We start from the raw sequence: 26,552 nt of genomic DNA on the forward strand, positions 1-26,552 counted from the left end.
AATCAGAAAAAGAAGATTGAAGCCAGCATCGCTGTCGGAGATGTTGGATTGAAAGAAAGGGATTTAAGTTTTGGAACTGTTTTGTGATTTTCTATTTTATGTGGCTGTTGTGTATTTTTATATTCATAGGGTTGTTCATCATTATGTGATTTTTGTAGAGACTATAGTGCAAAAATAAATTGAGTTTCATAGATTTTTTTTTTATTCTTCTTTACTTATGGGTTATGAAAAGTTCAAGTTCAGAAGAGCAGCAGATTAACAGTCCAAGATTATCTCAAAGAAAGAAACAACACAAATTCAAAGAAAAACAAAAGCACAAACCCAAAATCAGCAAGAGTTTTTTAAGAGAACCAAAAGAAGATAGAAATTTTTTAACAATAAACACAAGATTTTTTTTAAGAGGAATATAGGAAGAAAATACAAAATATTTATTAAGACACATTTTTTATAATAAACATAAAATTATTTTTTTAAAGAAAAACACAAGAATACAGAAAATTTGTAACTAAACACAAATTTTTATTATTTCTTTTACATGACTACTTCTTCACCTATTTTCATGGTTCATCATAACAAAAAATCTTCATCATCTTTTATCACCTCTAAAGAAGTAAAATTGGGCATATTTACTAGTCTTTGTTTTTAAGTTTTAACATGATCTTTGGCGAATTAATAAAACAATAATGTTAGAGAGACCATAAAAATAAGTCTAAATAGTTCAAACTTACTTTATTTAATATTCATTAACTCAACCATCAAAAATCAAATCAAAAGACTTTATAAAAATAAATGCAAGTCAAGTTTATTAATTTCATTCTTTTTAACCCAATATTTCACACAATAATATGAATTTATCACATATATATGATGAATGTAAAAATATAAGAAATTGAAATTTCTATAAACAAAAACAAAAATTTTAACAATATTTTTTTAGTAACTAAAGATATTTTTGTAATTATATTTATTTTATCTTTATATTTTTCTTAAATAAAAAATGATACTAAGATGTTTACTTGGCTAAAAAATTTTGATATGGAAACAAAATGAGTGATATACTTTAACATGGTAATTTTTGGTATTTTTTAAAATTGTGGGAGTACACAAATCGGATCCTGCGATTTGTGTTTAAAAATGGAAAAAATTTAGAGTACACAAATTGGAGGGTCCGATTTGTGTTAAAAAATTGAAAAAACTCAGAGTACATAAATCAGACCATGTGAGTTGTTTAATTTTAAAATTTTGCTTAAGAAATCGCATGGTCCAACTTGTGGTTGGAAAAATATGAATTTCGGAAGCTAGAAAACGGACTCTCCGAATTGTTTGTTGTTGTCAATTTTTTCATAAAATAGAATATCCAAAGAACTCGGACCCTCCGAGTTGTTCCACTGACACCACATGACTGTGAAGCACTTATATTCCCCATATCCGAGTCCAACACCACTTTTACTTCCATATTCAATTTAAAAAGCGACGTTTACTCAATCCTGAGTTAGTTACAGTCAGTTGGCCGACTAGCTTCTGAGTGGTATTTCCTTCCACAGTCCCTCGCTCAAAGGCAATGTGGAATCCACACTACAAGAGTTAGTCAGTTGGAAGACTACGTTCTGGTAGCTTCTGAGTGGTATTTCCTTTTTCTCTCTCCTAAATCTGTTAATTTAATCTCAAATTCACAATCTCTCTATCAGTCCCTCTCCCAAAGGCAATGTGGAATCCACGCTATAAGAGTTAGTTACAAAGTCAGTTGGAGGACTACGCCTGTCTGGTAACTTCTGAGTGGTAGTTACAGAGTCAGTTGAAACTAAATTTTTTATTTATATTTTCAAATTAAAATTTCTAAATTTTGAATCTATTCCGGATATTAAAATTATTTTATTAAAAGGGTTTTATGTAAAAACGCGGATTCTTACATCAAATCCCCTTCGAAAATATTTGATGAGTTATTACACCTTGTATACTATGTACTCTTTGTGTACTCTAACTAAAAATAATTATAATGATAAGCCTATCATTTGAATTTTGGCAGATTCTTAATATTGGTGAAACTCTGTCGTTGTTCATGGAGCTTCAAACCTTAGGTGACAGGACGTTGAAGAAGCTGGCATTTGATCACGTCATTCACAGTATTAAGCGCATGAACCAGAAGCATAAGAACGAAGCGAAGAACCGTACTCTGCAAAATGTCTTGTTTTCAATGCTGCAGTTCTCATTTAATCTGAGTTGAACCTTTTGGTTATGCTAGCTTTGTGGTTTCCTAGCCTGACTATGCTTGTTGAACAATTTGAATGAATGTTTGTGTGCTTTTGTCGTTTTTTCAAAACGAGAAGATGAAGTGCGGGCTAAGAGAGCATTGGTCACACTGTGTGAACTTCATAGAAAAAAATATTGGTTTGACGAGAGAACAGCTAATGCAATTTGCACTGCTTGTTTCCATCCAGCATCGAGGTTTTTATTTTTCTCTTTATATCTTGTGGTTGGGTGACTGTTTTGAAATTATGATCTTGGCTTAAAGATAGTTTTTGGTGTTATTAGGATCATGAGAGCAGCTTTATTGCTTCTACTAGATTATGAGAAGATTGAAAATGATAGCGATAATGATGAGTCAGATATCGAAGATGAAACCAAGGAATCCCCTCAAGTCATCCTTAGTAAGGAGACAATTTATAAGGTGAGGTTGATTGATAGCTGTTGGAATAAATTGATTTCAATAACCCAGATCATCCATATTGAATCACCAAAAATATAACATAATGCGGAAGTGTACCTGAATTCATAAACATGAATCATATGATCGGAAGAGTTTGGATCTTGTGGTTCTTTCGATCTTCCTCAACCAAAGCCTTATGTATTCCTAGGTGGCTGAACTGCAACTCTTTTAATGGGGAAAGAGCAACAAAGGCGGCTTTGGTATATCGGGAACCGAAACCCTGACAGAATAAAAGATAATATCCGGTTTTATTCTCATTTAATTCCAAATCAAAAGTAATAATGACTTATTCAATTAGCATTTATAACAATAACTAAGATCATCATTATATAAGTCATTTAATTTGAAATAACATCATCTGCGATTATAATTGATATATGTATTGCCCTCAAATAAGTTAGGAAATTAAATAATTTCCTAACAATCTCCCACTTGGGCTATACATATATTCTTTCTTGACATAATCACATCTTATAAATTTTATGCGCGCATCTGAATGCTATTTCTCTCATCACTTTAACAATCTGGTCCGTCTCATACATTAGATATGGAACTACCGCAACTTTTATCACATTAAATGCCGTGACTAAACCACGCCAATCACCATCCTAATATACTTAAAGACATAGATCAAATTTGAATGAGTAATATGAAAATTACATGCCAAGTGATCTCATGCATGTCTATTTCCAGCTGGTCCAACTTTATTGAGATCAAACACAATACAAATATTGCAAAATGAACATTTCATATAACATGAAATAAACCATCAACTTAATTCTGCAGAAAAATAACTCAATATCTGTCATAGGACATATAGCATAAAATAAACTCCCACTAAACCAAGGCATCACAAATATTGACACCCATCCGAGCAGTGTGCTCATGAAAGACTTTAGGGGTCAATCCCTTGGTTATTGAGTCGACTAGCATATACTCTGTTTCTATATGTCCTATGAAAATCTTTTTTTTTTTTAACTTTCTCCTTGACAACTAAGAACTTGATGTCTGTATGCTTCGATTTTGTCAAGCTCTTATTGTTGTTGGAGTATAATACTGCTGACTTATTGTCACAAAATATCTTTAATGGCCTTTCAATGTCATCTACTATATGAAGCTCAATGACAAGGTTTCGCAACCATATGCCATGAAATCGGAATCAGAGTACCTAATGATCTCCAAAATTTTCTGATCTCCGATAAGCAAGCATGTAATCCTTTGTTATCTTTAAATAACGCATTATGCGTTTAATAGCTATCCAATGATCCATGCCTGGATTGCTCAAGTATTTACCCAACACTCCCACTATAAATGATATATCGGGACTTGTGCAGACTTTAGCATACATTAAGCTCCCTAGTGCTGATGCATAAGGTTTATCATGCATTGCTGTCCCCTCAATATCATTTTTAGGGCATTGCTTGAGACTGAACTTGTCTCCTTTAGTTACGGGTGTGTCCATTAGTCTACATCTTTCCATGCCATGTCTACTTAAAATCTTTTCGATATAGTTCTTTTGTGATCATCCAAGAATACCTTGAGAGCGATCTCTTAGTATCTCGATTCCTAATACAAAAGAGACATCACCAAAATCTTTCATTTCGAATTTTTTAGATAGAAATTTCTTAGTTTCATGTAACAAGCCTATATCGTTACTGGCAAGTAGAATGTCATCAACATGTAAGACCAAAAGGATGTATTTACTCCCACTGAACTTGCGGTATACACATTTATATATAATATTTACCTCAAAACCATATGAGGTAATAACTTGATGAAACTCGTGATACCATTAACGGGAAGCTTGTTTGAGATCATAGATAGATTTTCTCTTTTCTCTATTGGATCTCCTTAATGACACTTCTTGAGGTTGTTGAGCTTGCTGTATGGATTGGGATTGAGGAGGATTCTCATTATTTTACTGTGCTGTAGCAGTATCTTGAGCAACAACGATATTCTCATTGTTCTCTTGTACTGTAACTGGATCTACAGTAGGATTCTCATTGTGCTCTTGTACTATAACTGTGTCTTGAACAATAATAGGTACAAAGACCTGATCATTTTTTGTTACAGAATCCTCATCAAAAGCAACATTCCTAATATTTTCTTCCCCCCAAACTCAACATCCTCAAGAAATCTCGCATTTCCCATTTCAAAAATAGACCTTAATGCAGGATTGTAAAACTTGTACCCCGTGAGCGCTCAGCGTAACCAACAAAGTAGCAACTAATTGTTCTTGAGTCCAATTTTCTTTCATGCGGCCTATAAGGTCGCGTCTCAGTTGGACATCCCCAAATATGCATATGCTTTATACTGGGCCTTTTCCCAGTCCAAATTTCATATGGGGTTTTGTTAACTGCTTTGCTTGGCACCCTATTAAGGATGTACACTGCGGTCTTTAATGCTTCTCACCATGTCCTTAAGAGTTCGGTTCCTTCGCTCTGCAACACCATTCATGCTAGGTTTGCCTGGCATGGTGTATTGCGAAACAATACCACACTCCTCTAGGAAAAGAGCAAAAGGCCCGGGATGTTGCTCACCTGAGCCGTCATATCTTCCGTAGTATTCACCATCACGATCAGATTTGACAGCTTTAATTTTCTTTTCAAGTTGAAGTTCAACTTCAGCTTTGAAAGACTTGAAAACATTCAAGCCTTGGGACTTTTCATGAATTAAATATAGGTACCCGTAACGAGAGTAATCATCTATGAACGTAATAAAGTACCGTTGTCCATTCCAAGAGCAGTAGGGAATGAGCCACATATATCGGTATGTATCAGTTCTAAGACATCTTTAGCTCTCTCGGCACCTAATTTCCTTTCGTTTGTCCTTTTCTCATTTATGCACTCAATGCAGACTTCAAAGTCTGCCAAATTTAGGGGTCTAAGAATTTCATCCGACACGAGCTTCTGAATTCTCTGTTTAGAGATGTGGCCTAGGTGTTTGTGCCATAATGATGTCGAATTCTCATTCAGTTTTTGTTTTGTACCCGTTTGCAGTATTTCATTATTATAGGAATTTAAGTTAATCCTATATAGATTATCCACCAAATGACCAGAGCAAATATTATTCGAATTATAAAAGAGACTGACTTTATTGTCTCCGAATGAACAAAAATAACCTGATTTGTCCAAACGAGAAACAGAAACCAAATTTTGTCTAAATAACGGTACATAAAATGTCTCTAATAAATTCAAGTAAAATCCACTCGTGGAACATAATCTAAAGGTTCTTATAACTTCGATTGCAACTATATTGCCGTCTGCCACGTAGATGTATCTTTCAGCGTCACTTGGCGGTCGGCTCCACAGGCAACCCTGCATAGTGACACTTACATGAGTAGTAGTAGCAGAATCTACCCACCAAGTATCAACAGGTGCATAACTTAAACTAGCTTCAGAATAAACAAAAGTAAGAATTATACCATTCTTTACACGCCAAGTGGCATATTTGGTACAATCCTTTTTCATGTGTCCCGCCTTCTTACAGAAGAAACAGGTTGAAACTCGATCCTGTTTCTTAGCCTTTTTCTGCTGAGAAGGTATATTCGTAGTAGTATCACGCTTTCTTTTATTCTGATAAGATGAGGCCATGTGAGCACTTTCAGTCTTATCTTGCTGTAGCCTCTCTTCTTCTTGTACACAGTGAGATATAAGCTCATTTAAGGACCAAGTGTCCTTCAGAGTGTTATAACTCACTTTGAATTGCCCAAAGTGTGCAGGAAGAGAAATCAAAATGAAATGCACGAGTAAATCTTCAGACACTCTAACTTTAGTGCTTTTAATTTTGAAGCAAGATGAGACATTTCCATAATGTACTCCCTAATGTTCCCTTTACCTTTATACCTCATGGAGACAAGTTTGCTCAAAAGACTACTTGCCTCCGCCTTTTCATTCTTAGTAAAGAATTTTTCAACACCCTTTAGAAACTGTTTGGCATCTTTATCCTCAGTAATTGAGTCCCGAAACGCCTCAGGAATTGAGCGTTTCATGATTATGATGCTCATTCGATTGGATCTCTCCCACTTCTCTATTTTAACCTCATTGAGATTTTCCAAAGTAGAAGTGGGTTTCTCCTCTCGAAGAGTTGTATCTAGATCCATACAACCGAGGACAATCTCCACGATATCTTTCCAAACTTTAAAGTTTGAACCATTCAGCATAGGAACACTACTAATTTGTGCAGAAACATTGGTAGCTAAAGCCACAATTTCTGGATTAGAACAAAAGGAACATGTAGTAAACATTAGTTAAATAATGGGAAAAATCCATATTGAGATATCTAGAACAACATTAATTTTCAATCTTTGGATAGAAAAATTAACTGTAAGTGATACTCTTATTGCAGTAATCAAATATTGTCAAAATTCCTGTCACACCCTTTCTTTGGATCGACTTAATGCGCACATAGAAACTTAAACTTTGCAACCTATTTATTACCGCATATATTTTCTATTAATTGGCCAGATAATAACCTTCTTTTGGACCGATTATTGACCGCATAATTAATAGAAAATAAACAAAAGTGTGCAATGCTTATTATTTGGCCAAACAATAAACTTCGTTTGGATCGATTATTGTTTACATAAATAATAAACATTACTTTATTCTTAATTTGTTACCCAAACATGTATTTACTATTAATATGTGTATGTAATTCGGCCAAATATAGACCTTCCTTTGGGCCGACCAATATTCGCATGAATTACATAACATCATATTCTTTATATTTTGAATAAATCAATTTTTACAAAAGAGGCTACTTTGACAGCATAATGTTCAATCAATTTATTCTAAAACCAAATCTTTATAAAATAGATGGGTATACTAATCCAAATTGTTACTAGTTTCTTTATGCAACAATTAAATAATTTTTTTATTATTCAAATATTATTAATATGTACACATAATTTAGCCAAATGTAGATCTTCTTTTGGATAGATCAATTTCGCATAAATGACATATACATAATAATCTTTATATCCCAAAAGCATTATTAATCAATTGTATACTAAATTAATAGGATAAATCAATTATCATATCAAATTAAAAAAAATAGATATAGTAAAATATATATATGCGCGGGCAATAATATATATACACGCAATCATATTAAACCCACACCAAAAGGCTTAATAAAGCCATACATATATGCGCAGTCGCACAACCATAATAAACGTATGTGTATAAAGAATTGCAATACAGAATATTTGCATTAAAAAAAAATTAATCCTTGTGCTCGTGCCTCATTAGAAAGTATTAGAGATATGATCATTAGTGTTACATTGTCCTATCTGATTACGCTTTTTATCGAAAGAATATTACAAAAAAACTGATATTTTTTTATGACTAAATTATGGATGACTCTGATACCACTTGTTGGAATAAATTAATTTCAATAATCCCAGAATTCATAAACATGAATAAATTAATTTAGATCTTGTGGTTCTTTCGATCTTCCTCGACCAAAACCTTCTATATTCCTAGCGGCTGAATTGTAACTCTTTTGATGGGGAAAGAGCAACAAAGGCGGCTTTGTATATTGGGAACCGAAACTCTACGGTCTATTTATATTTGAGCATGACACCCATTAAACCCTAAAGCCCAAATAAAATAGTATCTAAAACCCAAAAGATAATATATCTAAAATCCAAAAAGATAATTATCTAAAGAATAAAAGATAATATCCGATTTTATTCTCATTTAATTCCAAATCAAAAGTAATAATGACTTATTCAATTAACATTTATAACAATAAATGAGATCATCATTATATAAGTCATTTAATTTAAAATAACATCATTTGTAATTATAATTGATATATGTATTGCCCACAAATAAGTTATATAATTTCCTAACAATAGCATCAGTGCATTTTTTTTTATTTTATTTGTTTAATTGGCTGCTTTCGTATACATGTTTCTGAAGCATACTAGAAAACTGTATAGATAAGTTGATAGGAAAATGTTGGAGATACGATTGTTAGGTGCCTTTGTACATGCATAGTTGCATGCAAATTGAAGCTTGTTTCTAAAAGTAATTGCTGAACTTGGCACTTTCTATAATTTATAATTTATGGTCATTATTACAAATTTCAGGCACACCACCAAGGAACAGCAGCTAGCAAAAAGAAAAAGAAAGCCAAACTAGAACGTGTCATGCGCAGGATGAAAAGAAAGCAACGCCTGTCGACTGAGAGGAACAATAACAGTTATTATTCACCACTTAACCATCTGAATGATGCACAGGTTCATAAAATTTTGTTTCGTCATTGTAGATATAAGAGATAAGAGAGCGTTTGGATTTGGATTTTGGTTTGTTTGATCAAGAACACTATTGCACATGCCCTGTGCAGGGTTTTGCTGAGAAGCTATTGTCATGTTGTCGCAAATGTAATGAAATATTTGAGGTGCATATTCTAATTAAAAGGGAAAGAAAATCATTCTTTAACGTTGTAACTGGTCATATATAACTTTTCTTTGTGTTATGGTTATGCAAGATTATATATTTACTGGTTTTTGACAATTAATATGTTAGGTTAAGATGATGATGTTGAAATTGATTGCTCGAACTGTTGGGGTTCACCGATTAATTTTGTCAGACTTCTATCCATTTCTTCAGAAATATATTCAGTGAGAAGGCAGTTTCAGTAGCAGCTCGATCTCTGAATGGCTTATTCAGGGAGGTGATTATCCTCTTTGCTCCTTTCTTTTTGTGCATGTCGGTAAGCAAGGTATCATATGTCTACACAATTTAACTCATAATGTTGGTTTTGCAGCTTAACCTTTCACTGTTAGTTAAGAAAGATCGAGGCTGGCATATGGGCCCCAAGGCAGGACCAAAAGCATATGGAGAAGTTAGTGCTGCAACTGATGTTCCCGGTGCTGATGACAAAGAAGATGGTGAAGTTTCCGAACCGGAAGATGATGATGATGTGCACACTTCTGGTGATGATGAAAGTGTAGGTACGAATAGAAGAAAGAAAGACTCAGCAAAGAAAAGAAAGTTTGCTGATTTCCAAAAGGGTTGCTCATTTCTTGTTCGGTAATATGTATTTCTAACCGTAATAGCTTTTAGTCAGAAGTCAGTTTCAATTTTTTATGGTGATTTGTAGGAAGAACATGATCAACTAAGTTTGAAGCGAATAGACAGCGCGATGTTTGAAGTAAGTACTTTAGGTTGTCTAAATTGGTATCTAGATGATATCTATCTGCAATCTATGCAAAAAGGGAAAAACACAACTATAACTAAATGAGATGGTGTTTATGTGGTGACTTTTTTAAATTTCATACTACCCTCTGATTGAAATTATTCATGCGCCTTCTAGGTTCATGTAAAGCGAAGGCGGAGCAAGGAAGAAAGGTTTGCATTGGCCAAAGCAGGAAGGGAGGATAGAGGAAAATACCTTCCTAGAAAAGCTGCAAATCAGAAAAAGGTATGTTAGCAGTTCATTCTTGTAAATTTTTTTTGGGACTTTTGAAATGCAATGAATTTTAACCAAATATGCATATCTTAAACTTGGTAGTTGATTCCATAACTTTTTTTAAAGAAAGAATAAACTATCCAGGTAATGTGTGAATTTGGAAAGTTTAAAAGGGAAAAATTGATGTTAAATGATTTTGATTACATTCAACTAAGTTTTGTTTGTATTGTTCATTTCAAACAGACGGATGGACTAAGCAACCGTCACAAGGAACGCAAGAAGAAAATGCCAGTGGTTGCAAAGAAAGAAAAGATTGCAAAATCTCACCTAGAGAAGAAGAAAAAGAATCAGCGCAGGGAAACAGTTCCGAGGAAGGAAAGCGTGAATATGATGACTTATACATTTACTAATGTTATTTAATGTTTTGTTCAGCCAAAAAACCATGCTTAGCTTTTCAATTACACCATACCCCTACCCTTGGCTTCCCAGTCTTTATAGACAATTTTGATTTTTGTTTGAGGGCATTTTTAAATTCATAGTGGTGGTTACTTTGATAATAATTTCGTGAGCTTAAATAATCAAACGATTATGTTTTGAACCGTGAAATAATGGTATATGTATTTCGGCTTAATATCTTATTAAAAGCACGTACATGACATTTTTGGCCAAACTAATTTTGCTGATGTTGGATTCTCTATGAATATGAGAGAAATTTCTGAGAAAAAGAATCAAAGCTCATCTGCTATTTGGTATTTGATGTTGTGAGTCATCTTCGACTTGAAGAAAACAAGCTAGTGCTTACTAAATGATCCTTGAAACGATGAAGCATTAAATAAAAAGCATTGAATTTCAGGGAAGGTTAGTGTATACCTTATTATCATGCATAGCATTACCTAAGCTCAAGGTAGGTCAATTGTGAATTGAGAATGAGATACATTTAAATAATGACCAAGAATTTTAAGAGACATATCCAGCTACAAAAATTCATGATGAACTCAAAACTGATATAGGAAATGCAAAATAGATAAAAAAGAATTTAATTGTACAATGCAACTATGCAAGTAAGCCAAATCAACTAGTAAAGTCTGTACCTACTCTTTGACACCTACAACTAATAAGCAGAGATGATTTTCTGCATAATAAAATGAACACAAGAAAACGATAAACAACTGCCATGAGAAACAAAACCAGCAAATTTGACCACTTTGAATTGGTGTCAGAAGAGATGTCATAGATGTTTTGGAGAGCTTGAAATCCTGATATGGTCCTCACCTCCCCAATTGAAAAGGTGCTTCCTAGGTACTCATTCTCCAATAGACCCTACAATGAGAAAATTGGAATTATTGCTTTAATGCAGACTATAGTAGAAAACTATTTTAACTTAAAATCTATGTTATAACTTAAAATTTTACAAAAGAAATAGTGGATTTTATGAATCCTATCTCCTGAAATCTTAAGTAGTTGGATTGAAACACATGAATGGTTTTATATTCACTGATTTCTTTCTGATATCATGAAAAACAAGTAACAAATTGACAAGAAGGTAGTACTCTTGAACTAAAATTGAAGCAAGGAAGTGTGGAAATAGAAAATTTCTGAAACTTACCTGAATAGAGTATGTATGAAAGGATATATATGACATTGGATATATCCACACTGGTCCAGGCAAATCATTTCGGATTCTAAGATAGCCGGCGGAAAGCATCATCACTACCTGAAATGGCATGCAATTTTATTAAAACTAATGTTAGATATGACATTGTTCCAAATACTAGACTCACCTGAATGCACAAAGTTGTTAAGAAACTCCAGAAGATATCTTGCCATAAAGTAGCAACAAGTAGCATAAGTGCTTCACTTGCTAAAAGAGACATGAAAATGTTGAGCACAAAGTACATTAAGAAGTTGAATTCATCTCTCAGCCCTACTAGGAAGTAGAAAACTAGACTTGATGAAATGGAGATGAGGAAAAGGAATGGCATGCTGGACAAGAATTGTCCAAGTAAAAATACTAGTGCACTTGAATGCTGGTTAGATTCTTCACATTCATACATCTGCAATATGAGTAAACAGCTTATCATCAGCAACATTTTGAAAGATCAGAGAGTTAAAGCTGTTAAAAAAATCCATGATTACCTTGATTTCTTTAATAAGTCCAGGCACGCCAGCAATACTTAGAAGCGAATAGAATGATACAAATACAAAAATTGCTGTAACTCTAGTCTGCAATGCAAAAGATGATAGAATGTTAAGTCATTTGCATCATGAATTGCAGATGTAAACATGACTTGAAAGATAAAATGCAGTTGACATGTAGTGTGAACTTACCCCAACTGAAGAAAGCGAGTGCCCCAAGCCGGAAAATATAGTACCAATGCAAAGTGTAAGAAGCATACAGAGAACCAGACGGATCCAGTAATATTTCCACTCCCTTGACATAACCAATAAAGACCTCCATGTCAAGACTGCTATGCGAGTAGCAGCACTAGCTTTGCCTTTGTATTTCAGAGATGGACCTTCCTGGGAACCAAGATTTCTTGTTTTAGAAATAATGTGGATCAAACCAATAAAATAAATCATGATTAATCCAGCTCAAGGAACAACAGGTTCATGCAAAAGTTAATTATAGTATATACCTTCTCTGTGAGTTTCATAACCATATTTTCAACAGCAGCTGCATCTGCTGATGATTTATATGTTGCTTCAAGTGTGCAAATAGCCACTGCTGTGTCCATGTTGACCGAAGAAAAGTCTCCATTATCATCCTATTATAAATATAATGTTCATAAAATCTCTGTGACAAAAATATGTAATTTTAGAAGGAAAAGAAAATATATACATTTACCTGCCAGTTTTTACACATCGCAATTATCCTGTCAAAATCTGTATTGATTGCTCGAAGAAAGTGATCGGAAGGACTTTGCATGATAGGGCAGGGAAATCCAGCATTTGAGAAGTGCTTCATCAAAGTAAATAAAGCAGTCAATAATTACAGCAAAGGGATCATTGAGAACACTGCAACGCACTCATTTTCCATAGTCACTTTACCTGCAAGCAAGCTAATGTTTCTCCAAAGAACAAAGTATTTCCATTCGAAAGAAGGCATATTCGATCAAAAAGGCCAAAGACTTCTGTGCTGCTCTGGTAAATAGTAAAAATAAGAGTGCAGCCACTGCTTGCAAGTTTCTTCAATGTAACCATCATCAAAAGTGCTGAGACACTGAAGAAAAAGAAAATTACTAGATGCCTCTAAAAGTGTAAAATGCAATCAAGCAACTGATGACATTGGATTTTCAAAGAAATCCAGCATAGCAAGAAGAACACCTGTCCAGACAATAAAGAGGTTCATCTATAAACAGGATTTGTGGTTTCATCACAAGCTCCCTCGCAATGCTAACACGTCTTCTCTCGCCCCCGGAGAGGCCCTTTGAATAACAATGTCCACCAATAAGTGTATTTGCATAGTCAACTAAAGACATTGCTTGGATAGCTTCCTCTACCACATTCTTTTTCTGAAATAAGAATCCTGGGAGTTGAAGCAGAGCTGAATAGTACAGAAACTCTCTCACAGTGAGTGATCCAATCAGATTGGTTTTTCTCTCCACAAAACCCTGCAATTCAGAAAATAGCTTCTCATATAACCAAAACTCATTGGTTCATATGTAAACCTGTTCAAGCATGAGTTTATTATAACTAAGCAAATTAAGCTCCATTGGAGTGTTAAACAAAACACAACAAAAATTCCAATACTAAACAGGTAGTGAGATATTGAACTCACATATGATCCATAGGACAAGTGTGATTTCGCCCCATTCACAAACACTTCACCATAAGTCCTGGTTGAAGGATGCAATCTTCCTGAAGTAAAGAAGATCATAATTTCCAATTTAGCTTTAAGCATACAAATACACTTATTATTGAGCAAGGACAAAGCAAGTTGCTTTAAGACCTGCAATGGCGCGTAACAACGTCGATTTCCCTGATTTAGCAGGTCCCATAATCACAGTCATTGTACCAGGTAAGGCATAACCGGTTGAACTCTTAATAACATTATCAGAGTACTTCCTTTTTCCCTTTATGGTAACAGTCAAATCTCTCCACACAACAGAAGCGCCAACAATCTTATGAGGAAGAACTGCACCCTCCAATATATATGAACCATATGGAGATGCCAAGGAACCACTGTTGAGCTTAGAAAGCGAAGGTGAAGCCGGGGTTGCAACATTGATAGTGTCTCCTCCTCCTTCATCACCTCTAGCTTCAACATCAGTGTCTTCCCATTCAGGCGAGTCCTCAAATGAGATTGGTTGTCGAAGAGAACCCGGTTTTCTAAGGTAGAAGAAGTGACTTGATGGCACCCTACTGGCCGGGCTACTTGCCGATGATGAAGAAGACCGATATGCATCCGATTGAGACTGTATTTCTTCCATGAATCAAAGTCTAAATACCATAGAAATTCAGTACAAGCCGGTTGTTACATTTGCAGCATACATACATTTCTTTTATATATTCAACATTCTCTGATCAATGACGAACTTCTTTCATCAACCACCTGTCATGCAAGTCACACATTTCAATTAAAAGTGATAAAATTTAAGACCAATTTGAAAATCTCAAAATATATCAACCAAAAAGAACTATACAGAACACAAAGTTGGCAAATACAAAGTACAAAACAGCTAAAGTGGTTGATTGTCTTTTCTCTTTTCTTCATCAAGTAAGAACACAACAGTTTAAAGGGACCAGAGAAAGTAAAGCGAGGATCTTTAAACAAATCCAAAAGCTAAATAAAAAATAAATAAAAGGGAAGAAGAAGTGGTGTGAGAAAAATGGGAAAAAACAAAAACAAAAACAAGAACAAAACAGAAGCATTTCTGAACCAGATGAGCTTAGAAGAGAAACATGGCTTCCAGCCAAGACAGCAAAGCGTGTTTTTTCCTTCCACTAAACAAAACACAAAACCCATGTTTTGTTTTCCATAGAAAATGGTGACAGGGAACAAGAAAGAACCAAACTTGCACCTTCCTAGAATGTAAAAGAACAAAAAGCACTGAGAAAAATGCAAAGATTCCTCTTTTACCTATGCTACATACTAAAACTGAAGAACAAAGCCAAAACAATGCAGCAAGATGCCACATTAATCTTATGCTAATAAAGCTTTCAGTGCAAATAACAACACAGAACAGAACAAAAAATAGAGAGAAAGAACAGAACCTGGATCTAACTAAGCATTCAGCTGAGTTGAGCTCAAAGAAGTAGTGAAATGTGAAAGCTTTGACAAAGAGAAACACTCAAAGGCAAAGAGAAAGACCAAAGCTTTAAGCTCATATGCTATAAAGACACTGCTGACTGCTCCACTTGAGTGTACTGTGTAAACTTAGAAAATAAATTATTCGATCATGGTTTATATTTTATTTGCTATTAAATAAAAATATAAACTTTGCTTATATTAGTATTTAGTAGTCACACACTCACACTCAAACCTCATCCAGTATTATAGTTTTGTATGCATTTGCTTTTATTTTATCTTTTCTTTTTGTTTTTCTTTACAATAGTTTGTTCTTTCTTTTCCATTTTCCAAAGACCAATATGGAAATGATGTTGCTTCCATGTGCTAATGCCACAATTTCCAGAACCCCAAAATTGAGGGGGCCAGTCCCCTATAATTTGATCACATCAATGATCAACCAACCTTATTATTATTATTATTATTATTATATTTTACTAATAATAACAAAATTACAATAACTTTTTTGCATAGTATTGTTAATGTTAGAGGCTAGAATAGAAAGCATGAACTATGTACTATATAAATGGATTCATCAAACACAGATAACACAAGTGTGAATGTGAAAGTGATGTATGTACCTATGTATCATTCATTTGTGTCTCTATGGATTGTAAATTATAATTTTTATGGGGAGGGGTGGAGGGAAGTGGTGGGGACAGTTCAATTTAAAGGCTTACTTTTAAAAATATAGATTAAAACTTTGAATGGATGATGCATTTAAGAAAATATATTTTTCTAGAAAGGAAAAACTCTTACATAAAAACAAGACAATGGACATGGTTTTGCTCCTAATTTTGTGGAGGTTAAGAGAATGAAAATGGTGATAGAGCCTAATTTTGTTTACTTCTAAAACTTTTTGGTGTTTCAAACTAATAAAATATTTATAAAAATTAAAGTCATTAATCACTAATTTTATGTAGACCAAAAAATTAATAATCAATTTTCAAAGTATAATAGTTTACTTTATTGGAGGACAACTCAATAAGCCAAAAGAAATGAAAGAAAGTGTATAACTGTTCAACTTTGACAAATGCAAAGGAAAACAAAACATAGCATGATGTTGCAAAGAATTTCAGCTCGTTAAAAATTAATTCGTCATAAATATGAGTTTATTTAAAATTTTGCATATGACAAAATTTGAACTCTTGAATTCTGTTTAATGAAATGAATTGATTGATGATAGTATGATTTTGTTAGGTATTTCTAGATTTGACAGATTAAAAATTAATTCGTCGCAAATTTAAATTTTATTTAAAAATTGATTATTATATACATATGATAAGATTCGAATTCTTGACTCCTAATTAATCGAACAAATAAACGGAACACACTAATAATTCAAATAGTTCACATACATAGCATGATTTATCAAAAAGAAAAATGCTTGAAATATATAAATTATATACAAGGCTGATAACAAGAGATTTTGTTGACAAAAGTAAATAGAGGGTTCTGTTACTGTATTTGTACTTTGGAGTGGCTTATGGCATGATCAGCTGTCCAATACCATAATGTTCAATAATGATTACATTGACAACTGAAAAGTAATCATCATATAAATGTGATCTTAATGAAAAAGTTTCTTCTCTGAGGGGTCACTTGCTTAAGTGCTATATGAGTTGTGTACAAGGAAATGAATAATAATGAAAACATATAACCGTTGGTATATGGGTACAATTGATAGCATTCATCGTGCATAATGATGAACATTCTAATCATAGTTTGCAGTAGAATGCTTACTGGAGACGTTTATTGAATACAAGACTTGTTTCTTAAGTTAAAACGGATAACAATCTTCATTTGTTCGAGATTTCAGATTTGCAATGATAGTGAAAAATTTGAAATGAGTAATTTATTTATTTATTTGTTTTTTGGACTGGAAGTTATTTATTCTTAATTCTGGACCAATAACGTTTTTTGTTTGTTTGGACTGAAAACATAAAACTTTTTGAAGCATGAATTATGGGCGAGCCCATGTTCAATTCATCACGAACAAAAAAGAACATGAATTAGGCCTATCCCAGGAGAATTGTAAATTACTACTCAAATTGATCAACGAAATTACATTGATAATTTTAATTTAGTTGAGTTAATACTCAAAATAGTCTGTAATTTGAATTCTAATTCAATTTAATCTTTTAATTTTTAAATAACTCAATTTATATTTTAAAATTTTAAGGCATGACCCTTCCATCTATTTTTGTTATTGGAAAAATGACATTGCATGTTTAGTTGAACAGAAAGTAAAGGTTGAATGGTTAAAAGATCAAACTGTCCATGCCAACCTCTAAATAAATGGCTAGAGTTTCATCTCGACAACTTCAACTTCTTCTCTGAAGCACCTTTTTTCCCACTAATCACTCTCTCCCCCTTCAACACGATCCCACAGAGCGTGTACCACACCACTTGCCATCTCCTCTAAATCGAGGCACTCCTCACAATCACCGCTCTCCTCCGCAAGCCCCACATTACACGCACCCTTTTGAGTCTCGCACACCTATGCAATGTCGTTTTATACTCTTTTGATTTTTGATCACTTTAATAATACCTGAGACACTTTTCTGTACCAACACCGTGATCCAAGCTTATTCTAATAGTCACATTCCTCATCAACCTCTTGCTTTTTTCTTTTATTTTTTGCACAATCATTTTTTTCAACAACTACACCTTTATTTCTTTAATTGGTTTCTGTATTAAGATGGATTGCCTTCAATTTGAGAGGAAGTGTCACAGTCAAACTCGGAGGGACTAACTTGAGTCACATATTAAACTTTTAAACTACAATTTAGGTCAATTAGAAATGGGAAAATTAAATTAAATCGAGAGTCAAATTTCAGTGGCGATTTTGAATATTAACTCATTTTAGTCAACAAAATTTTGATATATTCAATATAAGTATATAAATATTCAAGTGTAGTTAATTTTATGTGAAGTTAATAATTAAAAATTATTAAATAATTTAATTGATTTTTATTAAATTATCATCTTACGATTATCAACTTTACATAAAATTGACTACACCTGAATTTTTAATATATGCTTATTAACTCAACTTTAGAATAATTATTCTTCACATACAAGCGTTTTTTTCATATAAGTCTTTACAAATCATTTATATTCATGCGTTTCGTGTCGTTACTGCACGTTATTAACTTCTCGTTTCATTTTTTTCTTTTTTGTTATCGTCATCATCAACACCACCTCTTCTTCCTTCTTTTTTCATTGAAATTTCTTCTCATTCTTTTATTATTTTGAATCCAATCAAGTGGCTGAGTGGCTGAGGTATAGTTCAATTCAGAAAAAAATTGTAACATTAGAAAAAATATTTTTCTGTATTTGCAGTAAATTTGGGTGTAATACGAAGATATTTAAGTGAATTTTTAAGAATTTTGGATGTATTTTTGTTCTGATTATGCATAATTCAAAACTCTTCCTCTTCCTCATCCTCATCTTCTACTGCTTATTTTTTTTTATCATCATCACTATCTTCTTCTTCATTTTCTCTTATTCATCTTTTTTTTTTATTTTATCTTTTTAAATTTCTTTTTTTTTTTACTCTTTTAACAAGAATAAAAATAAAAAAATTAAACAAAGAAGAAAAAGAAACACATTGGGCTTGTTTGGATGAGCTTCTAAGAAAAGATCTTTTTTCAAGTTATCTTTTTTTAAAAGATCTTATAGAGAAGTAAAAGTAATTTTATGTTTGGATATCTCATGTAAAAAGATCTTTTTATCTATCAATTATGTTTGGGTATAACAATATAAAAGTACTTTTTTATTTATTTATTGCATGAAAAACATCTTTTTTTTAAGAAAAAAGATCTTTTAAAAAAAGATGTAAATTACAGCTTCTCAAAAAAGAAGATCTTTTTTTATTTTACTAGTGCTTTTACTTTTACTATTAGAAATTTGTCAAACACATTAAAAAATAAAAAAAGATCTTTTTTGAACAAAATAATGGCGCCCAAACATGCACTTAATGCTGCAAAATTATTTGGAAGATGATGAATTTACATTCGTTTAACTAAAAGAAAGAAAGATATAGGAAAAAAAAAGCAGAAAAGAATGCAGCATTGGAGAAAATATTTTTCCATATTTGCAGCAAATTTGGGTGTAACACAAAGATATTTAGGTGTAACACAAAAATATTTGGGTGTATTTTTAGTTTGATAATTTCTGCAAAATTCAAAACTCTTCATCTTCCTCCTCCTCATCTTTTATTGCTTCTTCTTTTTTTTCTTATTCATATTTTCCTTTTTGTTTTATATTTTCAAACTTCTTCTTGTTTTACTCTCTTAACAAGAATAAAAACAAAAAAATCAAATAAAGAAGAAGAAGAAACATATAATACTACAAAATTACTTGGAAGATGATAAACTTACATTTATTTAACTAAAAGAAAGAAAGAAATAAGGAAAAAAATAAGAAGAAAAAATTCATCAAATTTGGATATAATACGAAGATATTTAGGTGTATTTTTATTCTTATAAGTTCTGCATAATTTAAAATTCTTCGTCTTCTTCTTTCTCATCTTTTATTGCTTATTCTTTCGCATCTTCTTATTTGTTTTCTTATAATTCTTCTTAGGAGAAAAAATCAAACAAAGAAAAACAAAAGATATAATGTTGCAAAATCAATAAAAAGAAGAAGAGGAAAAAAAAAATGCAGCAACAATAACAACAATAACAAAAACCACAATAATGATGAATCATGTAGAAAAGAAGAAGGAATACAAAGAAAAATGAAGAAGAATGCAACGAAGAAAAAGAAGAAAAAAGAGAAGAAAAAAATTATTTCTCATTTTAATGCACTTTTTAAATTAAAAGTTATTTTTATTGAATTTAAACTAACTTATATAGATTTATATGTCAAAAAAATTTATATGTATAACAAGTTTTAATTTAAAAAAAAAATAATTTGACTTTTGAAATAGAATTGTTTAAATCAAATTTAATTTGTATAAAGAAAAGATAAGATTAGAATCTTTTACCCACTATATATTAACTTGTCCCGTAATCCACTAATCCGCATAAAACAGTCCAAAAGTTATAAGTTTGTCCCAATTATTTTTCTTGCTGAACAAACCAGCCGAAAATAAATAGTAATAAAAATCGGAAAATAAATAAAATTCAGTTTTTGCTTCTGCTGTTTGTTCTTCTGCAACTCTCAACTCTCATCTCTTTTCTCTGCACTTTTCTGATCTTCCGATTCCACCAAATTGCCAATGTCTCACCAGGGCGAATCATCCGACTCGTGAGTCAACTTGTTCTCTCAGATATATTCGCCCCAAAAATACTTCTTTTTCTCTTATTAATGTTTTCGTTTCCAGGTTAAGTTTGCCCCAAAAAATTCAAATAAAAATCTTTTTTTCTTTTTCTTTTCTTAGGAAATCGGGGAAGAAGGACTTCTCCACCGCGATTCTCGAACGCAAGAAGTCGCCGAACAGATTGGTCGTCGATGAAGCCGTCAACGACGATAATTCTGTCGTGGCCATGCACCCACAGACAATGGAAAAGCTCCAACTTTTCCGCGGCGACACTATTCTCATCAAGGTCACTTCTTTGAACCTTTTCGGTGGTTTGCAATCTAGTTCCCAAACATGGGTTTCGTTTATTTTGTGAAGAAACTGTGTTGTCTGTTTTAAGGGTTTAGCTAAAACATACTAATGTTTTTGGGATCAAAAGGAGAAAGGAAAACTTGGTTTATGACCTATTCTAATCCTCTCCGTGTGTTTGTCTTTAATCAATTTTCAAGTTCTCTGCTTGTGTATTATGTTGAAACTTATTATTTTTAATTGAATTGAAGTTTGAAACTTTTATTGTTTTTGGACTTGTTTGGTGAGCATTTTGGTGTTCTGTGCTAGGTTATTTGGTCATTGTGCTGTGTTATTATGTGATGTCTTCCAGGGGCTTGTGTGGTTTGTGATGTTTGATTTGTGGTGCAGGGAAAGAAAAGGAAGGACACTATTTGCATTGCACTTGCTGACGACAATTGCGAGGAGCCCAAAATCAGGATGAACAAGGTTGTGAGGTCCAATTTGAGGGTTCGTCTCGGTGATGTTGTGTCTGTGCATCAGTGCCCTGATGTTAAGTATGGGAAACGAGTCCACATTCTGCCTCTCGATGATACTGTCGAAGGTGTCACTGGAAATCTGTTTGATGCTTACTTGAAACGTGAGTTTCTAGCCTGCTTTGCTCTTATGTTGCAGAGAACAGCATAGTTTCAGTTATTATGACTTATGACTGCTTCAGTAGTAAATTCTGATTTGTTCTGGGACTTTCCTCCATACGATAGATTACCTTTTGAGTATGGTTTTATTTTATTGAAGTGCTTTATTGCTGAACTTTAAAATTGGATCCTTGCTTCATGAGTTGATGATATTCATAACGATATTATGAAGTTTTTCTTTTCTCTTCTGTCGTGATTATAGTGAGTTGACTTGTTATCTTTCTTTTTGTTGGAACTCCTTTTTCTGTAGCTGCCTGGACCTTATGCTGTCTATTTTATGAATGCATATTTCTGTTGACTACCTTTTGTATATTGTGATATTTTACCACATTGATCTATTTGTAGAATCACCTTTCCACCTGATTCTACGCATTTCAAGCTGGAATTTTACATATCTGGGGAATTTTTTTATTTTAGTTTTGTGTAAGCCTATGTGATGGAAATGTATACTAACATGTTAATTATTTGTTTTATAACTTGAAGCTTATTTCTTGGAGGCTTATCGTCCTGTCAGAAAAGGAGATCTATTCCTTGTCCGAGGAGGGATGAGAAGTGTAGAGTTCAAGGTCATTGAAACTGATCCTGGGGAGTATTGTGTGGTTGCTCCAGACACTGAAATCTTCTGTGAAGGTGAACCCGTGAAACGAGAGGATGAAGAAAGGCTGGATGAAGTTGGATACGATGATGTGGGTGGTGTTAGGAAGCAAATGGCACAGATCCGTGAGCTTGTAGAGCTTCCACTGAGACATCCTCAGCTTTTTAAGTCGATTGGTGTGAAGCCACCCAAGGGAATTTTGCTCTATGGACCCCCTGGCTCTGGAAAGACACTAATTGCAAGAGCTGTTGCTAATGAAACCGGAGCTTTCTTCTTTTGTATTAATGGTCCAGAGATTATGTCCAAATTGGCCGGAGAGAGTGAAAGCAATCTCAGGAAAGCATTTGAAGAAGCAGAAAAGAATGCTCCGTCCATCATATTTATTGATGAGATTGATTCGATTGCACCCAAGCGGGAGAAGACAAATGGTGAAGTTGAAAGGAGGATTGTTTCACAACTATTGACTCTTATGGACGGATTGAAGTCTCGTGCACATGTTATTGTTATTGGTGCAACAAATCGTCCAAATAGCATTGACCCAGCATTAAGAAGGTTTGGTAGATTTGATAGAGAAATTGACATTGGTGTTCCTGATGAAGTCGGTCGACTTGAAGTCCTTCGCATACATACCAAGAACATGAAGCTTTCTGATGAGGTAAATAGAGAGCATTTGTAACTTGTATTGGTGTTTAAAGTTGTTTTCCATGCGTTTACATTTTTGTATGGATCCAAATTTTGCAATCTGTTAAGTGTTTGTATATTCACTTCTATCTTTTTTCCAGTTTATTCATCGACATCCTTAAATATTTTGTGGTTCAACTATTCTGATTCTTTTACTGTAGGTTGATCTGGAGAGAATTTCAAAAGATACTCATGGGTATGTTGGTGCCGACCTTGCTGCTCTTTGCACTGAAGCTGCCCTGCAGTGCATTAGGGAAAAAATGGATGTCATCGACTTGGAAGATGAGACTATTGATGCTGAAGTGTTGAATTCTATGGCAGTTACAAATGAGCATTTCCAGACTGCCCTAGGAACAAGCAATCCATCTGCCTTACGTGAAACTGTTAGTAGTTTTTTTGTTAATTTTAGAATATTATCAAGTTTTAGGCTTTCTGTATGTCCCTCTGTTTTTTCCAAACTAATTCCCTCTGTCCACAGGTTGTTGAGGTGCCTAATGTCAGTTGGGATGATATTGGAGGCCTTGAGAACGTCAAGCGGGAGCTGCAAGAGGTCATACTTATTATTTTTTATTTTTGGTATATGTAATTTTGCGGCGTTCCATAAATCTGTATCATCTTAATCTGAAATCATCTTGCTTTTGTGGATGCAGACTGTTCAATATCCAGTAGAGCACCCAGAAAAGTTCGAGAAATTTGGTATGTCACCATCTAAAGGAGTCCTCTTCTATGGTCCTCCAGGATGTGGAAAAACTTTGTTGGCCAAAGCAATTGCTAATGAATGTCAAGCTAACTTTATAAGTGTGAAAGGCCCGGAATTGCTTACTATGTGGTTTGGTGAAAGCGAAGCCAATGTTCGAGAAATTTTCGACAAGGCTAGACAATCAGCTCCGTGTGTTCTCTTCTTTGATGAGCTCGACTCCATCGCCACTCAGGTTTGCTTTTTTGGCTCACTCCTAGTTTGCTATATTAGTATGCCTTTTGATATTGAATTTAGTTCTGATTGTACTCTATGGTTTAAGCTTAATGCCTTATCGTTGCTCATGCAAGTTTGGGAGAAAATGCAACGACCCCATGGTGTCGCTAAGAATTGGATGTGATAGTAACTTCATGATTTTCGCATATGCTTATCACTTTGTCATTGTTGCAGAGAGGAAGTAGTGTCGGGGATGCTGGTGGTGCTGCCGATAGAGTTTTGAATCAACTTCTGACAGAAATGGATGGCATGTCTGCCAAGAAGACTGTATTCATAATTGGGGCTACTAACAGGCCAGACATCATTGATCCAGCACTTCTTCGGCCAGGCCGTCTTGATCAACTGATCTACATCCCTCTTCCCGACGAGGAGTCTCGTTATCAGATCTTCAAGGCGTGCATGAGGAAGTCACCTGTCTCAAAAGATGTCGATTTGAGTGCACTTGCCAAGTATACTCAAGGCTTCAGTGGTGCTGATATAACAGAGATATGCCAGCGAGCATGCAAATATGCCATAAGAGAAAACATAGAAAAGGTACGTTTATGAGTCTGGATTTTTGGAGTGCAAGGGAGAAAAGAGAAGGGATTGATGTAAAGCTTTACTCTTTAGTTCTTTGCCCTTCAAAACCAAAACTCAAACAGCAACTTGGAAACCTGACCTTGTATATTTTTATGGTTTCTTTCAGGACTTGGAGCGAGAGAGGAAGAGGAGAGATAATCCAGAGGCCATGGATGAGGATGTGGATGATGAAGTTGCGGAGATCAAAGCAGGCCATTTCGAAGAGTCGATGAAGTATGCACGTAGGAGTGTGAGTGACGCTGATATCCGCAAATACCAGGCATTCGCTCAGACCTTGCAGCAATCCCGCGGGTTTGGAACGGAGTTTAGGTTTCCAGAGACTGGAAGTAGGACCACTGGATCTGCAGACCCGTTTGCAACTTCTGCTGGTGGTGCTGATGAAGATGATCTTTATAGTTAGGTTCTCTAATAATAGAATGATGTATTTGAGTCTCACATGTTTAGGTCAAAAGATGCGTTTGTAAACTTCTGAAACCTGTTGCATATTTAGCATTTCACATACTCATAGATTAACCCTGCATTGTTACCAGTTTTAATAGAATTCAGATACAGGTCCTTTTGTTATGTTAGAAAATTTCTGATATGTTAAAAAAGATAATCATGCCTTCGATTGCTACTTAACCATGAAATTCAGTCTTTATACATGGCTACTTAATTAAACAACGCTATGAGGGATTACAAAATCTTATTGGTTAGAGATTATATTTTATTATCACCAACTTAAAACTACCAATTATGGTTCAAAAACTACTCTGCATAAAGAACTAACATCTTTGCAATTATTCTGAAGTTATGTTTTTTATACTTCCATGAGACAGGTTATTTTAACATTAAATCTTTGAACACCGGTTTGATATTCATTTTATAACCTTTGGCTTTTGGTGTGCTCCTATCATTTTTTTTAATGTTATTTGAACTTTTTTTTTTTTTATGGATACTTTTGGGTGCCATTCATTTTATATAATTCATCATTATAAACAATGTAGCCTCAACCTACTTGAATGGATATAAAAATTTTGGTGATTGATAATTTTATTTAAATACTAAAACTCATGTTAGTATGAATTTTAGTTACGTGAAATTCTTATTCACAAGCTAGGACAATATGCATGCCATACTCATAGTAATGGCTTAAAAAAAATATTTATCATACTCTTTCTTCACAATATTGGACCAACATATCTTAGCATTCTATACACATAACAGGAAAAAAGGAAACTTTAAGATCATCTTGTTCTTGCCTATCCACATCACTCAAAATTGAAATATATAATATATCAACCACAATGCTCATAATAAAGAAAAGAAAGAAGAAAAAGGCACCATCCATGAGCCAAGCAAAGCAAAAAGACACAACTATTTTCTCATGTTCCAACCTCAGAAAAACCATATATAAGAAAAGCAGTGATTGAAGTCTCTTCCATTGAACAATATCATATCTTCAAGCTTAAGGATTCTTTGAGTGCATTATTCCAGAACAGCTTAGTGTATCATAGTTCACAAATCTGCTTGGAGCAGAGTTATGGCGAAACCCTTTCGGCAAGCAATTACTCACTTGTCTCCCATTGAAGACATTCTTGTTATTTCGCTTATCCGGCATCACAAGAGTACTCTCTGCTTCTTCTTCAGGCAAGAACATCGGCCTAGTAACCGTGCTCGGCGCGCTACGGGGAATGATCACCCTTGAGGCATTAGCCATACTCATGCATAGAAAATTTAGTGCAAGGAAGAAGATATAAAGGGCCACAAGAAAAGAAACATGTGTAGTAGAAGTAGTAGTAGTAGGCATTTTCAAGTGTTGTGTTTGTGTTGTTTGAAGAAAGAAGAGGACTGTGAGAGGCTTATAAGGTGGATTTTTGAAGCAAAAGGGTCTTAAATGGGCTCGTGAATAGGGTGATGGATGCAGATATATATGCAGATACAGCTAAGTTTTATAGTACAAAGATACATAACTTTGTGTGTTGTGGTGGAGGTGAGTTGGTGAGAGAGAGGTGGTGAATGAGTTTTTTCTCTTTTGATCTGTGCAATAAGGAAGGATGCTCGTGAGTTACTTCATCTTATTTCCACAACTCAAGTC

The 26,552-nt window shown here is 33.8% G+C and overlaps 2 protein-coding genes and 1 pseudogene across 2 annotated transcripts; 2 read left to right on the plus strand and 1 right to left on the minus strand.

The window, feature by feature from the left end:
- Nucleotides 1–1,996: 1,996 nt before the first annotated feature.
- LOC110279618 (uncharacterized) lies at nt 1,997–10,799 on the plus strand (annotated as a pseudogene).
- A 322-nt stretch (nt 10,800–11,121) lies between these two features.
- On the minus strand, nt 11,122–15,511 carry LOC107476991 (ABC transporter G family member 3). The gene is made up of 12 exons (XM_016096960.3): nt 15,344–15,511; nt 14,079–14,681; nt 13,908–13,987; nt 13,454–13,740; nt 13,178–13,349; nt 12,975–13,088; nt 12,766–12,894; nt 12,458–12,649; nt 12,266–12,352; nt 11,911–12,183; nt 11,736–11,843; nt 11,122–11,449 (listed from the first exon to the last, which is right to left on the minus strand). The coding sequence occupies exons 2-12, from the start codon at nt 14,557–14,559 to the stop codon at nt 11,201–11,203; spliced, it is 2,172 nt and encodes a 723-aa protein (XP_015952446.1). The 5' UTR covers nt 14,560–14,681; nt 15,344–15,511; the 3' UTR covers nt 11,122–11,200.
- Nucleotides 15,512–20,505: 4,994 nt separating this feature from the next.
- On the plus strand, nt 20,506–25,096 carry LOC107476990 (cell division cycle protein 48 homolog). The gene is made up of 9 exons (XM_016096959.3): nt 20,506–20,672; nt 20,806–20,971; nt 21,364–21,592; nt 22,131–22,897; nt 23,085–23,306; nt 23,402–23,473; nt 23,574–23,855; nt 24,071–24,430; nt 24,582–25,096. Exons 1-9 carry the CDS (start codon nt 20,644–20,646, stop codon nt 24,873–24,875), a joined length of 2,421 nt encoding a protein of 806 aa, XP_015952445.1. The 5' UTR covers nt 20,506–20,643; the 3' UTR covers nt 24,876–25,096.
- The last annotated feature ends 1,456 nt before the right edge of the window (nt 25,097–26,552 follow it).

Source organism: Arachis duranensis, chromosome 3, assembly GCF_000817695.3.
Source record: "Arachis duranensis cultivar V14167 chromosome 3, aradu.V14167.gnm2.J7QH, whole genome shotgun sequence".
Lineage (NCBI taxonomy): Eukaryota > Viridiplantae > Streptophyta > Magnoliopsida > Fabales > Fabaceae > Arachis > Arachis duranensis.

What these genes read in the sequence shown, in the direction of transcription:
- LOC107476991 (XM_016096960.3), bottom strand. Translation starts at nt 14,559, where the DNA reads ATGGAAGAAATACAGTCTCAATCGGATGCATATCGGTCTTCTTCATCA. An exon ending in CCTCTTTATTGTCTGGACAG is followed by an intron (nt 13,350 to 13,453) that starts GTGTTCTTCTTG and finishes CTTTTTCTTCAG; the next exon opens with TGTCTCAGCACTTTTGATGA. An exon ending in TAACAACTTTGTGCATTCAG is followed by an intron (nt 11,844 to 11,910) that starts GTGAGTCTAGTA and finishes ATGCCATTTCAG; the next exon opens with GTAGTGATGATGCTTTCCGC.
- LOC107476990 (XM_016096959.3), top strand. Translation starts at nt 20,644, where the DNA reads ATGTCTCACCAGGGCGAATCATCCGACTC. An exon ending in CAGGGCGAATCATCCGACTC is followed by an intron (nt 20,673 to 20,805) that starts GTGAGTCAACTT and finishes TTCTTTTCTTAG; the next exon opens with GAAATCGGGGAAGAAGGACT. An exon ending in TAAGAGAAAACATAGAAAAG is followed by an intron (nt 24,431 to 24,581) that starts GTACGTTTATGA and finishes GGTTTCTTTCAG; the next exon opens with GACTTGGAGCGAGAGAGGAA.